At 43.8% G+C, this 14480-nt stretch overlaps 1 protein-coding gene across 5 annotated transcripts in view; it reads left to right on the forward strand.

Annotated features, from left to right (window-relative positions):
- The window catches only part of chd2 (chromodomain helicase DNA binding protein 2), a 31665-nt gene extending 19537 nt beyond the window's left edge, over positions 1 to 12128 (forward strand). For 4 of the 5 annotated variants that reach the window (XM_045223469.1, XM_041889910.2, XM_041889911.2 and 1 more), the window contains 27 exons: positions 111 to 301; positions 456 to 580; positions 758 to 974; positions 1075 to 1164; positions 1342 to 1532; positions 1664 to 1852; positions 1984 to 2143; positions 2309 to 2461; positions 2979 to 3050; positions 4071 to 4220; positions 4455 to 4603; positions 4712 to 4808; positions 4954 to 5046; positions 5167 to 5340; positions 5948 to 6117; positions 6207 to 6388; positions 6492 to 6630; positions 6817 to 6967; positions 7083 to 7199; positions 7328 to 7450; positions 7634 to 7774; positions 8042 to 8155; positions 8382 to 8560; positions 9079 to 9178; positions 9306 to 9510; positions 9628 to 9889; positions 10033 to 12128. In XM_045223469.1, coding sequence (XP_045079404.1) covers positions 111 to 301; positions 456 to 580; positions 758 to 974; positions 1075 to 1164; positions 1342 to 1532; positions 1664 to 1852; positions 1984 to 2143; positions 2309 to 2461; positions 2979 to 3050; positions 4071 to 4220; positions 4455 to 4603; positions 4712 to 4808; positions 4954 to 5046; positions 5167 to 5340; positions 5948 to 6117; positions 6207 to 6388; positions 6492 to 6630; positions 6817 to 6967; positions 7083 to 7199; positions 7328 to 7450; positions 7634 to 7774; positions 8042 to 8155; positions 8382 to 8560; positions 9079 to 9178; positions 9306 to 9510; positions 9628 to 9889; positions 10033 to 10336 — 4238 coding nt within the window. In that variant the 3' untranslated portion in view covers positions 10337 to 12128. The remainder of the gene's footprint in view (positions 1 to 110; positions 302 to 455; positions 581 to 757; positions 975 to 1074; positions 1165 to 1341; positions 1533 to 1663; positions 1853 to 1983; positions 2144 to 2308; positions 2462 to 2978; positions 3051 to 4070; positions 4221 to 4454; positions 4604 to 4711; positions 4809 to 4953; positions 5047 to 5166; positions 5341 to 5947; positions 6118 to 6206; positions 6389 to 6491; positions 6631 to 6816; positions 6968 to 7082; positions 7200 to 7327; positions 7451 to 7633; positions 7775 to 8041; positions 8156 to 8381; positions 8561 to 9078; positions 9179 to 9305; positions 9511 to 9627; positions 9890 to 10032) is intronic. The other variant, XM_041889912.2, reaches the window with a different exon arrangement.
- The last annotated feature ends 2352 nt before the right edge of the window (positions 12129 to 14480 follow it).

Genomic DNA, 14480 nt, shown 5'->3' on the forward strand with positions numbered 1-14480 from the left:
ATTTGGTCTTGTAGTGCATCTTCATCATTATCATACTAAGCACATTTTGATGAAAACAACTTTTTCTGAAAAACACTTTCACTAAAGATGTTGTTTTCACTGTACACCAGCTCACAGCCACAAGAATGGTGCTTCGACCAATGAGCCAGAGTACCTGTGTAAGTGGATGGGCCTGCCCTATTCAGAGTGCACCTGGGAGGATGGAGCTCTGCTGGGGAAGAAGTTCCAGCACTGTATAGACAGCTTCACCTACAGGAACTCCAGTAAAACAGTCCCCTCCAAAGACTGCAAAGTGAGTGAGGAAAGTGTCCCGACTAGATAGATTGCACATCAATACTCCTATCACAGTTGTTTTTATTTAAAAGTTTACTAGTATCAGCTAGAACACAAGAATTTACAATATATAGCTATTGTAATTTCAGAATAGTGCAGTGATTTTGTAACTCTAATTTCAGGTGTTGAAACAGAGGCCCAGATTTGTTGCACTAAAGAACCAGCCATTGTACATTGGGGATGAGAACCTACAGCTGAGAGATTACCAGTTAGATGGACTGAACTGGCTGGCTCACTCCTGGTGCAGGTACACATCAAGTCATGAGGGACACTAGAGAAACCGTAGAGATTATTAAGGTTTTGAACATCACATTTAGTGGATGTACTTGATACTATACTGAGGTGTACTGTTAATTACCTGGAATTAGATATTTGGTAGCACTAATCAATGTAACACTAAGACTCCATGGTCTGTGTTTTTCAGGTGCAATAGTGTGATCCTGGCTGATGAGATGGGTCTGGGGAAAACCATCCAGACCATCTCATTCCTGTCCTACATGTTCCACCAGCACCAGCTGTATGGGCCCTCCCTGGTGGTGGTGCCCCTGTCCACCCTCACCTCCTGGCAGAGAGAGTTTGACACCTGGGCCCCCGACATGAATGTGGTGGTCTACCTGGGAGACGTGATGAGCAGGAAATCGGTACAGAAATCTCCTCTTTACAAAACTCGAAAGAAGCGTTGTAGTCTTGTTGCCAACCAAAAATGAGTGTCCCCCTCTGCGTTCCTTTTGTGTTTAACAGATCCGTGACTATGAGTGGGTATGCCATCAGACGAAAAGAATAAAGTTCAATGCACTTATAACCACGTATGAAATCCTACTGAAAGACAAGGTAAGGCATCTGTTTTTCTTGGAAGTATTTTCAGACAGATATATTTCGATATACTGTATCAGCTTTGATTTGTACTGGCCGAAATAGTACACATTTTGTTGTTTATTTTACAAAAGACAAAGAAAACATGAATTGTTTGATTGAATACAACTCTCAATGTGTGTGATCTGTCCATAGGGGGTGTTGGGGAACATAAACTGGTCTTTCCTGGGTGTGGACGAAGCTCACAGGCTAAAGAATGACGACTCCCTGTTGTACAAAACCCTGATCGAGTTCCGGTCCAACCACAGACTTCTAATCACAGGGACACCACTGCAGAATTCTCTCAAAGAGCTGTGGTCCCTTCTGCACTTCCTCATGCCTGACAAGTATGTACTTCTCTCTATAAAATACATCATGTACATTTAGGCAGATTTTGACTTTGAGAAGAACAACCTGTGCATTTGTATTCATTTACAGTGTTCTTATCCCGACGCTATTGTACTTTCCCCCTCTGAAGGTTTGAAAATTGGGAAGATTTTGAAAGTGAGCATGGTAAAGGGACTGACAATGGCTACCAGAGCCTCCACAAAGTCCTTGAGCCCTTCCTCCTGAGGCGTGTCAAGAAGGATGTGGAGAAATCCCTGCCTGCCAAGGTAGAACAGATCCTCCGTGTGGACATGTCTGCCGTGCAGAAGCAGTACTACAAGTACGTTCCCTCATCTGTAGCTTTTCTCTCTATCCATGTCTGCCTATCTGGACACATGATTTGAGCAGTATCTAAAGTCTTACCCCTTGTCCCTGAAGTTAACTGGTGGTGTGTTTTGGTGCTTGTTTCAGGTGGATTCTTACCAGGAACTTCAGGGCCCTGCAGAAAGGCACCCGAGGCAGCTCCTCTGGCTTCCTCAACATTGTCATGGAGCTGAAGAAGTGCACTAACCATGGTTTCCTTATCAAACAGCCTGAGGAGGAGTGTGACACTCCACAGGAGCACCTGCAGGTAGGACTCTGTTTTTGCTGTTTTGAACATTTAGAAATACCCTCATTGGTTAAAATGGCAGCAGAGCATGATTACATGCAACCACACTAATTTATTGGTTTGTTAGGGGTGGAGAAGAGATGTTCATTTCCCTATGTTTGACCTCTGACCTTGTGCGTATCTCAGGCGTTGGTGAGGGGCAGTGGGAAGCTGGTTCTTCTGGACAAGCTGCTGACCAGACTTCGGGAGAGGGGCAACCGAGTCCTCATCTTCTCCCAGATGGTGCGCATGTTGGACATCCTGGCTGAGTACCTGGCCCTGAAGCGCTACCCATTCCAGGTAGGGTATAACACAGCCCAGGGGATGGCAAGGCAGCAGGTCCAAACCTTCAGTAGTGTACCTCCTGTTCTTTTATTCTGTATGACTTGTCCTTGTTCTCTTAGATCTCCATTATATGTTATTCCATCTTTATTATGGTGACTTAGTGAGGGTGTTTTCAGTAGCTGTTGAGATATTGGAGCAGGGTTGGAGTCCACTCAGGTGTTAACCTGCTCATGTGTCAGTGTTGCCGCAAACATGCTCTGGCATACTGAGTTATTTTTATCCTCAAGTTATTTTTGATGGGGACTGGCTTGTCCCCAGAGCCAGAGTGACCGCTTGGTCTTCACACTGAGTCTTAGCACAGGTAAATAGCTAGACATAGTTTTACTGCTTTAATGCTTTTTGACAATATGCTGCTTGTCTGATTGATCGTATAATGCCATGTATAGCTGAGCATTGCCAAGTGGGATCTTAGGGGTGGGAGTTCAGGCAAGGTTCCAAGGCCTGAAGTCTCTCTCCTTCCCTCTTTCCTCAGCGCCTGGATGGCTCCATAAAGGGAGAAATACGAAAACAAGCACTTGACCACTTTAATGCTGAAGGCTCTGAGGTATGTAATCTGTACTATGCAATGTTTTAGCTATTGCAGATTGCAGGTCTGGACATTGGAGGCGTTGATATTTGAAGTGTCTATGTCAGACCTGAATCTGCATCGGAACTCGGGTGGTATATAATTTCACTTAATCAGCGAATGTTGATGTTTGTGTCAGGTGATGTATCTTTTTTTTTTTTTTTTTTAAACCTTTATTTAACTAGGCAAGTCAGTTAAGAACAAATTCTTATTTACAAAGATGGCCTACACCGGCCAAACCCGGACGACGCTGGGCCAATTGTGCGCCGCCCTATGGGACTCCCAATCACGGTCGGTTGTGATACAGCCTGGAATCAAACCAGGGGGTCTGTAGTGACGCCTCAAGCACTGAGATACAGAGCCTTAGACCACTCGGGAGCCCAATATACTGTGATGATCGACTGTGATGATAACCACAGTGATACCATACATTAACATGATTAACATGACAGTCAATACATTGTTTCATTTAGTGTTCAGATTGATTTTCCTCAGAAGTTATGATATTCTGTTAATGAGGTCAACTTAGCAAAACAAAATGGTAGAAACAAAATGGCTGTGACTGTTACCTGGTGTGTTTTACCACATCAGGTAACACTTTATTTGGATAGTCCCAAGTAGATGGTTTGTAGATGTTCAGTTGATGTTCAATAACTGTCAACAACATTTCAACTAACTATCTACTAACCCTAGCTCTAACCTTAAGCCTTATCCTAACCCTTTTTCTAAACCTAAACCTAAGCCTTACTGTAACCTTAGCAAGCAGTTTCTTATCAACAGATAGTTTGTTGATATATGACCATCTGTGGATCATCTATATGGGAATGTCCAAATAAAGTGTGAACCCACACCATAAAAGCCACAAGAACAATTATCACTCTTGACATGTTCTCTACTTCAGGCATTTCATCCCTTCACCACTGTGATGTTCAGCATGTTGGGTGTGGTGCACTATGTGATTTGTTTTGAGAATAATAATCTCCCCCTCTCTCTGTCCAGGATTTCTGTTTCCTGCTGTCCACAAGAGCTGGAGGTTTGGGTATCAACCTGGCCTCTGCAGACACTGTGGTCATCTTTGACTCTGACTGGAACCCTCAGAACGACCTGCAGGCTCAGGCCAGGGCTCACAGGATCGGCCAGAAGAAGCAGGTAACCACAACTAGACCCACTGTCCTTAGTATTGAGGGAAGGTTTAGCTAAGCACAAGATTGTTGGTCTGATTCTGGTGATTTAATCCTAATGAATAAAACCTGTGAGGTACAGTATGAAGTTAGTAATCAGTTTGGCATACGTTTTCTTTGGCAGAGCCATCATGGAAAATGTTTGTCTTCCAACTTGCCAAGTGAGATGTTTAAATGTCTCCTTTCTTGTATTGCTGAACAGGTGAATATCTATCGCTTGGTCACAAAGGGATCTGTGGAGGAGGACATTATTGAGAGAGCCAAGAAGAAGATGGTTTTGGACCATCTTGTAATTCAGAGAATGGACACCACTGGTCGAACTGTACTGGATAACAACTCCGGAAATTCAAAGTGAGGAAACTTCACCATGCAGTCTGCTAGTCTTTAAGTTATATTTGTGTTTGACTGAAAACATGAGGTCCCTCAGGTTCTTAACTTAACATCAACATCTTTTCACAGTTCCAACCCATTCAATAAAGATGAGTTGACTGCCATCCTGAAGTTTGGAGCTGAAGATCTGTTCAAAGAGGCAGAGGGAGAGGAGACTGAACCTACGGTACACAGACACACATTTATATTGATAATATGCTCTGTTGAAAGTTCAGTTGTATGAGTGATCAATTTTCAAACTTCCATATTTGCAGAATGTCTGTTGTGTTCCTTGTGATTTACCTTGTACCGTTCTCTATTTGCCCTTGCAGGAGATGGATATTGATGAGATCTTGCGGTTGGCTGAAACCAGAGAAAGCGACCAGGGATCAAGTGCCACAGATGAGCTTCTCTCTCAGTTCAAGGTACCTAGAAGTTGCTCCAACTCTCAACCTGCTTTTAACAATACTTCTAGTAATACATTTCGCTATTACTGTAGCCACTCTACTCCCAGTCTCAGACAGTACATGTATGTGTCCCTCCAGGTGGCCAACTTCTCCAACATGGAGGAGAGTGCTCCAGAGCTGGTGGAGCGGACAGTGCCTGACTGGGACGACATCATCCCTGAGGACCAGCGGCGGAGGCTGGAGGAGGAGCAGAAGCAGAAGGAGATGGAGGACATTTACATGCTGCCTAGAAGCAGAAGCTCCAACAAGAGGGTAAGCAGGAGAGAATACACATCTCAAATTAGATCTCTGGAGCACGTCAGAGATGTGACTGCTCCACGGTGCAGCTCAGGTGGCTGTGTGTGAAGGGGCTCCCCCAGGGAGTGTGTGTGCTGCTGAACTGTTTACTTTCATCCTCTCCTGCTCTCCGTCGGGGGGGTTGGATGGGGTGGTAATTAGGTGTTTACTGCCTGCCTCACGGTGTAGGTGAATCCCTGGTGATTCCACTGTGTGTGTATGTGAATCTACTGCATGAGAAGCTTCCTTAATGAATCATTAGGTTTTAGAGCAGCATTGTCCCTTGTGATGCAGCAGTGGGTATTTATATCACACAGATAATATCCTCTGCTGTTGAAGATGATCTAAATTCATGAAATGCATGGAAGAGACACCTCAAAATGAATCATTATGGTGATTTAATTATAATTATTGATGAGATTTTCTCTTGATTTTATTTCATATTATAGTAGAGAAAATAACCTCCTTAAACATTTCATTATTCAGAAGTATCCATAACACAAAAAGGCACTGGGCAATTACATTCAGTAGGAAATAGGTTTTGCTTGTTGTGTCTGAAGGTTGTATTGTCTATCATTTGCAGGCCCAGGCCAACGACAGTGACAGTGATGTTGGCTCCAAGCTGAAGCACCGCTCCTCTGGCTCTGAGAGCGAGACGGACGACAGCGGCGATGACAAGAAGCCAAAGAGGAGAGGAAGGCCCAGAGCCCGCAAGAACAACGTGGAGGGATTCACTGATGCAGAGATCCGCAGGTTTGTAGGTCTCTTTGGTCATTTAGACTGAATGGTTTCTCAATGTTTCATTAAACACTTAGTTACTGTTTTACTCTTTCCTTCACCAGGTTCATCAAGGCTTATAAGAAATTTGGAGCTCCGCTTGAAAGGCTGGAGGGCATTGCCCGGGACTCTGAGCTGGTGGACAAATCCCAGGCAGACCTGAAGAGACTGGGAGAGCTGATCCACAGCAGCTGTGTGACGGCTGTCCAAGAGCATGAAGAGCACCTCAGAGAGAACCCCAGTGAAGGTGAGTGTGACTGCCTGTCTGACTGCATGACTCAGTTTTTTAGGAATTAGGGCTGAGACTGTGTGTTCTTATGTTTTGACTCATGTATACCCGGTTCCTTTAGCCAAAGGTCCTGGGAAGCGCAGAGGTATTAACATCAAGATCTCAGGAGTGCAGGTCAATGCCAAGTCCATCATCCAGCATGAGGAGGAGTTTGAGCCATTGCACAAAGCTGTGCCAGCCAATCTTGCTGAGAGAAACCAGTAAGTTACCATTGCAGATATCTGAGGCCTGTGAAACATTTGATCAGATTAATATGCACAGAAAATAAATATTACTATAACGGATGTGGGTCAAAGGGGTAACAACTGATGCAGACACCAGGGCATCATCTTGATGGGCTACAGTACCAGAGGCTTTAACTACCTCCCCTCCTCTTCCCACCATAGGTTCCAACTGACCTGCAGAGTGAAGGTGCCTCACTTTGACGTGGACTGGGATCTGCAGGATGACACTCAACTGTTGCTGGGGGTCTATGAGCATGGCTACGGCAACTGGGATCTGATGAAGACAGACCCAGATCTCAAACTTGCAGACAAGGTAACCATCAGAATGTCCGAATAAAAATGTTCTCAGATAGCTGTGGAACTCGATGAAACTATAAAGCTGTGCGTTAGATTGGCTCCTGGTAACTAATTGTATTCTATATGCACAGATTCTCCCCGATGACCCAGAGAAGAAACCTCAAGGGAAGCAGTTGCAGGCCAGATCAGACTACCTTCTGAAGATGCTGAAGAAAGAAGCGGACAGTAAAGATGTCACTAAGGAGGAGGTGAGCAAAGACATGGCTGCTCTGTTTACCAGGACCTCTCTTCAATTATAAATGTACAGTCTGTCTGGTATTGGTTTCTGCACAGTATATACCCCCTTGGCTCATCATATCTCTCCCCTCACCCCCAGGCCAAAGTGAAGAAGAGGAAGCCTCGGGTGAAGAAAGAGAACAAGGCCCCTAAAGATGAGCAGGGCAATGACATCTCCTCCCCCCGCATGTCAGACAACCCCTCAGAGGAAGGGGAGGTGAGGGTAAGTCACCTCAAAGGACCCAGCACTGCCTGCCTATCAACCACCTACCTTTTCACAAGGGAGGTTCCTGTTGGTTACAGAATACCGGGATAGAGAACACAAGGGCAATGTGATGCAGTCTTTGTTTGTAGTCCACCAGAACTAGTTTACTTATTTACCGTTCTGTGTTCTTTATTTAACCAGGATGACGGGACAGAAAAAACTCCCACAAAAAAGAGACAGAAGAAAAAGGAGAACAAAGAGAACAAAGAAAAACAGGGAACTCCTAAAAAAGAGAAGGACGTGGACAAAGACAAAAAACGTCCCAAGGCAAAAAAAGAAAAGGTACTTTAGCAGTCGCAAATGTTATGCATTGTGCTGCGGTAGTATACAATTTCTCACCCACTAACCTTTCCTGTTTCCGAACAAATGGGGAAACTTTTAGCTTTGTCTGTGTTGTTGGTGGTGGATGTAGGTGGAAGATGGGTGTACAGATTAGGTTATCAGATTACTCCTGGATCACCGGGGGGAATGGTGTCACTGTGCAGGTGTTTGTATGGAGATCTGTGTTAACCTGCTTAGTGGTGTCTGTTTTGTTTGTCCGTGTCTCAGGCTAAAGAAGCCAAAGGGAAGAAGCCCCAGGGGCCGGTCCACATTACTGCTGGGAGTGACCCTGTTCCCATCGGAGAGGAGGACGATGAGCTGGACCAGGAGAACTTCAGCATAGTGAGTTATTACACCCTGTCACGACTAGAGCATGGCCATGCTAGTTACCCACCGACATGGACAGGATAAAGACAATTATTCACTACATTGAAGACTAATGTAGGTGTTAATAAGCCATTTAACATGTCAAACATAATGGATGTTCTGTTACAGCTGAGGATAATTGAAACGCATGGATAATCTTTGGCTTGGAGCTCTCTTGTACTTAGTGTGTCTGTCCGTCCAGTGTAAGGAGCGCATGAGGCCGGTGAAGAAGGCCCTGAAACAGCTAGATAAGCCTGACGAGGGCCTGTCGGTTCAGGAGCAGCTCCAACACACACGCACCTGCCTGCTGAAGATAGGAGACCGCATCACTGAGTGCCTTAAAGCCTACAGCGACCCAGAGCATGTCAAAACATGGCGTCGGTAAGCCCTCAGCCAACCATAAGTCATACACTGAGTGTACAAAACATTAGGAACACCTTCCTAATATTGAGTTGCACGCTTTTTTGTATGGACTCTACAAGGTCGAAAGCATTCCACAGGGATGCGGGCCCATGTTGACTCCAATGCTTCCCACAGTTGTGTCAAGTTCACTGGATGCCCTTTGGGTGGTGGACCATTCTTGATACACACGGGAAACTGTTGAGCGTTGTTTATCCTGTCTCCTCCCTTTCATCTACACTGATTGAAGTGGATTTAACTGGTGACATCGATAAGGGCTCATAGCTTTCACCTGGTCATTCTATGTCATGGAAAGAGCATGTTTTGTAAACTCAGTGTATGTGCACTGAAGGTTTGATTATGAAGCCAACTCCTTGGTCATTTAGGTCAATGTATGTTTTTAATTCTGATGCCATTGAGTTTCATTAAAATAGTTCTCCATATTAACTCTCTTCTCTGTGACTTAACATGACTTACCAAGATGCCTCTTTGTTTGGCAGGAACCTCTGGATTTTTGTGTCTAAGTTCACAGAGTTCGGAGCGAGGAAGCTTCACAAGCTGTACAAGATGGCTCAAAAGAAGCGTTCTCGGGAGGAGGAGGTGAGCTGGTCTCTTTTCTCGCAATATCAAAACTTCTATAACATGTACAATCAGACAAACCTTATTTGTCTGATATTTTTGCTTGGTCCTCTGCTTAACCCTTCCATTGTCCTTTGCTAATTTTCAGAAGGAGCATAGAAAAAAGGGGGATGACCCGTCGGGCAGGAAGAAGCCTTTCAGAGCAGAGCCGTCTGGTTCCAGTCGAGACTCCACCGGCACCCAGCCATCATCCAAGTCTCATCCAGGCATGCCCCACCCCTCTCCCACATCCCCCCATGGTCCCCACAGAGAAGGCTACAACCAGTCCAACAAGCGACACTTTGGAAATGATGGTAAGAGCTGTTTATTTGGTATGAAGTATGCTTGGCAGCAATTGTGGGGATTTCTATAACATTTTCGATATGAGTACATGACACCTCATGGGCCACTATTTTATCTCATTATAAAAGATCGAGGAGATTGGCAGAGAGACCGTAAATACAACTACCCTGGAAATAGCAACCAGCCCTGGCAAGGCGAGCGACATCATCCATACGACACCCATCGGTATAAGGACCATCACTATGGCGACCGTCGTCTGCGTGAAGACTCCTACCGCAGCAGCTCTAGTAGTTATCGTAGTGGCGGCAGCAGCAGCTCCCCTCGGAAGAGGCCATATGACCAGTATGACAGCGACCGAGAACACAGGGACCGTCGGGCCTATTACGACAGGTGAGAATTAGGCCTTTTCAAGCACAATAATGTAGAGATTTGTATTTGTCAGTATTGGAATGTAATGCTAAAACCATAAGTGTTGTGATAGCTTGTAGCTCTGTAGTAGTAAGCTCTGTAAGACATCATCCCTCTCGCTCCAGACATCCAGACTCAAAGCGGAGACGCAGCGATGACTTCCGTCCTCCCCAAGACTTCAGGGGGAGTGGAGGAGGCCATCCCCAGGACTTCAGGGTGAGGATGCCAGAGCACAGGGGTCCCCCGGGGCCAGCAGGGCCAGAACACTTCACCCGGCCCTATCCAGACAACAAACCCCCTCCCCTGCTGGACCCACGCTCCCCACAGGCTCAGAAGTCCCCCCAGGACTCGCGCTCGCCAACCGCAGAGCGGACTGCAGAGTTGAAAGCAGCTGGGGCTGATTTAAACTGGAACAACAGGAAGACATGAGGACTGCCGCTGAAGGGCAATGTGAGTGTATTCTGTTCAGGTGATGAACACAGTGGGAACTCCACATGCTGCTGAAGGACAGGTCTGGGCTGGCTAGACTCACTGGTTTGCTTGGCCTGACATACCCTCACAGTCAGAAGGGGAGTTGACAAATACTCTGTTTACCAGCAAACACCAAACTCTCCAAACCCCTCCTCCAGGTGTGACTGTGTTAGCGAACTGTTTCTGTGCCCATGTAGAACAGAGTTCAGCATCTTGAAATCTATTACACCGTTTATTTTTCTTTAGTTGAAATGACAGGTGATCAGTCAGTGTTAGCGCTGAGTCTGTAGAATGCCTATGGATGATTAGTCCCATGGACTATTATCTGGGGAAAGCTTACAATGCCTAAAAGGTCGATGTTGAGTGATCTTGGAACATAAAAAGTGCCTGAAGTATTTGGCCTTTTGAATGTTAGAGGTATGGGATTATTCCCAAAGGAACCATGACTTAGATTTTCTTTGTGTTTAGCTTTATGCCATTATAACGATGTCCATAGAAACGTTTCTGTAAAAATTGTTTATCATGTCACCCTCACCTTGAAATGTTTATGAATCTTAATGTTGACCTGGTTGTGAAACTATCATAATTTCATAAAGAAATGCACCTTCTTCCCCAAATCAAAATGGGAGTGCATCCTTATGTCGAGATTGAAGAGGAATAGTAAATGAGTCAGCTGCCAGTACCTAGTCCTCAGAATGACTATTTAAAAGGTTTTAATGAGCATTTCTCATTAGTGTTGATAGTCATTCTTCTGTAAAGACATGCATCATTGCAAGTTTCATTTTTAAGTTGATAAAACCACTTACTCGCTGATAAGTTGAGGACCTAATGAAAAGGACAACTTTCTAAGCAGTATTTAAGGTCATTCCTTGTGCAAAGGTTCAGAAGAACACTATGACTATGTTTAAGCTATCCCTAATAACATTTATTTGTAGATGTGCAAAGAATTAAGCTATTTCAACCATTTTACTCTGTCTTATGAATGAATGGTACTTTTGCATCTTACATTGCACTAGAAGTACTGCACTCTACCGCTTTATTCCACCCATAAAAGTATTGAACTATGTTTTTTTTCTTATTCTCTATAGTTAAAAGATTGTTTGATTCCCAGCGACAGCAATGTAACTAACTGCTGGTAGATTTTCGAAGGTACATTTGAGTGTTTACTGATGTGGTTGATGACAAGCTGTTATTGGTCAATCTGGTTCAGTGCCAAACCAGAGACTGGCCCTGCTCTGGTTCTTCTGATTGCTGGTGTTTTGGTGTGCTTCTCCATTTGTGCCTTATTTCTGTGTATGGGTTCATACTGTATATGGGTTCATACTGTATATGGGATCATACTGTATATGTGTTCATGTACATTACTGTACTCTACTACAGAGATGATGCCGTATTAAACAGTCATGTTTTGAGATTGTTCTCAATGGATGATTGTGGAATGCTTGTTAAGCGAAAACTGGTGGTGGGAACAAATTTGTTTGTCATGTTCTTCTGCAACTCCCCAAAAGCTTTTGGGAAAAGGATAAACAGCATTACACAGGTGAATCTGTGTATTATGTCCTCTGTGGGCAGATCTGTTACAAGGAATAGCCAACCAACACCACCTTCCTTTTCTCCATGCTACAGTCCCTGGACCTGTCCTCTTGAAAACAAGCCTAAATAATTTATATTTGTGAAAGCCACTCTTCACATGAAATGTACTGTAAAAATGTTAATAGACATATGTATTAAACTTTCCTACATTATGAAACGTATGGTCACTTGTTTATTCATCCAGTAAAATGTAAAGTATAAGACCAACAGTCTGATTATGATAAAGGTTAATTGCTTTGTGAATGCTATTAAGGATGCCATTGGGAATCTTGACCCTTCACACAACATTTACAGTGCATTCGGAAAATATTCAGACCCCTTCACTTTTTCCACATTTTGTTATGTTACAGCCTTATCAATCTACACACAGTACCCCACAATAAAGCAAAAACTGGTTTTTAGAAATGTTTGCAAATGTATAAAAAAAAATACAAAACTGATATCATATTTACATAAGTTTCTCTCTGTACTTTGCTCAGTTCATCTTTCCCTCGATCCTGACTAGTCTCCCAGTCCCTGCTGCTGAAAAACATCCCCACAGCATGATACTGCCATTACCATGCTTCACCGTAGGGATGGTATTGGCCAGGTGATGAGCGGTGCATGGTTTCCTTCAGACATGGCATTCAGGCCAAAGAGTTCAATCTTGGTTTCATCAGACCAGAGAATCTTTCTCATGGTCTGAGAGTCCTTTATGTGCCAAGCGGGCTGTCATGTGCCTTTTACTGAGGAGTGGCTTCCGTCTGGACACTACCATTAAGGCCTGATTGGTGGAGTGCTGCAGAGATGGTTGTCCTTCTGGAAGGTTCTCCCATCTCCACAGAGGAACTCTGGAGCTCTGTCAGAGTGACCATCGGGTTCTTGGTCACCTCCCTGACCAAGGCCCTTCTCCCCCGATTGCTCAGTTCGGCCGGGCAGCCAGCTCTAGGAAGTGTCTTGGTGGTTCCATACTTCTTCCATTTAAGAATGATGGAGGCCACTGTCTTCTTGGGGACCTTCAATGCTGCAGACATTTTTTGCTACCCTTCCCCAGATCTGTGCCTTGACACAATCCTGTCTCGTAGCTCTACAGACAATTCCTTGGACATGGCTTGGTTTTTGCTCTGACATGCACTGTCAACTGTGGGACCTTCTGTAGACAGGTGTGTGCCTTTCCAAATCATGTCCAATCAATTGAATTTACCACAGGTGGACTCCAATCAAGTTGTAGACATGTCTCAAGGATGATCAATGGAAACAGGATGCACCTGATCTCAATTTCGAGTCTCATAGCAAAGGTTCTGAATACTTCTGTAAATAAGGTATTTGTTTTTTATTTTTAATACATTTGCAAACATTTCTAAAAACCTGTTTTCGCTGTGTCATTATGGCCTATTTTGTGTAGATTAATGAGGATTTGTATTTATTGAATCCATTTAAAAATAAGGCTGTAACGTAACAATGTGGAAAAGGTGAAGGGGTCTGAATACTTCCCGAATGCACTGTATATGCTAATATGAACATGCATGGCTATCACCTGGATTACTATGGCTCAGCAAGCCTTCGAGATGCTTGTTTTGTATGATAAGAATGTCAGGACTCCCCAGAGCAGTTTAAATGTATTCATACCCTTACAAACTGCTTACACCAGGGGGCAGTGTAACTAGGCAAATCAAGGCGCTGAACGCAACACCATCACTGGGAATCACTATAAAACAAAGAGGTTAACCACAAGATAGACCACAACCACAAAGTTAACAAGACACTATCTTTTATTTAATAAATAATTTACAGTATAAACAGTTGGTGTGTGGCACCGCTTTTGTCCTACATACACAGTTTTTTTATTCCATATTTTCTACTGTTACAAGTCTGACAACCTCTATTCACAATCAAGTTCAAACCAAGTAAGAGCTAAGTGAAAAAAAACATAAAGTGCTTTAAAATTAAAGACATGAACACCAAAAAAACTCACTTTCTTGTATTCCCTTTGTAGATATCCACCTGGATGGAATCCAGGTTAACTTGTGTCTGCTCCTGAGCAGGCAAAGGAATGCTCTGAAACTACAGTAACCAGGATAGGATCCCTGCCATTGATAGATAGCTGAAAACTAGGCCCTGACGACCCTACAGCTTTGTAATATGCAGTTTTGTGGTGTTCACGTTTTCACAAAATCCTTTTTAAATAAAAAGGTCACATTCACCAAACCTTTTCTCATATACAAAACTGTAGTGATAAATTCAACACAACAGATAATATACAATAGTTTAGCAACTCAACAACTCACAAACGTATATGCAATCACACATTACACATGTAGAACCATATATCAAACTCACAATACAAATTACATCTATAAACACAAGATTCAGTGTTACAATCATTATTGTTTCTTTGATCATCTTTTTAGGCCAGACTAAGAACAAACTGCACCAGTACATGCTCCCATAGCAGTAGTTAGACCTGCCAAATACTTCAGTGTAAGGATATATTACCTTGTTAAGTTGTTTAATAGATGAGTGCTAAGGG

This window comes from Coregonus clupeaformis, chromosome 11 (assembly GCF_020615455.1).
Source record: "Coregonus clupeaformis isolate EN_2021a chromosome 11, ASM2061545v1, whole genome shotgun sequence".
Lineage (NCBI taxonomy): Eukaryota > Metazoa > Chordata > Actinopteri > Salmoniformes > Salmonidae > Coregonus > Coregonus clupeaformis.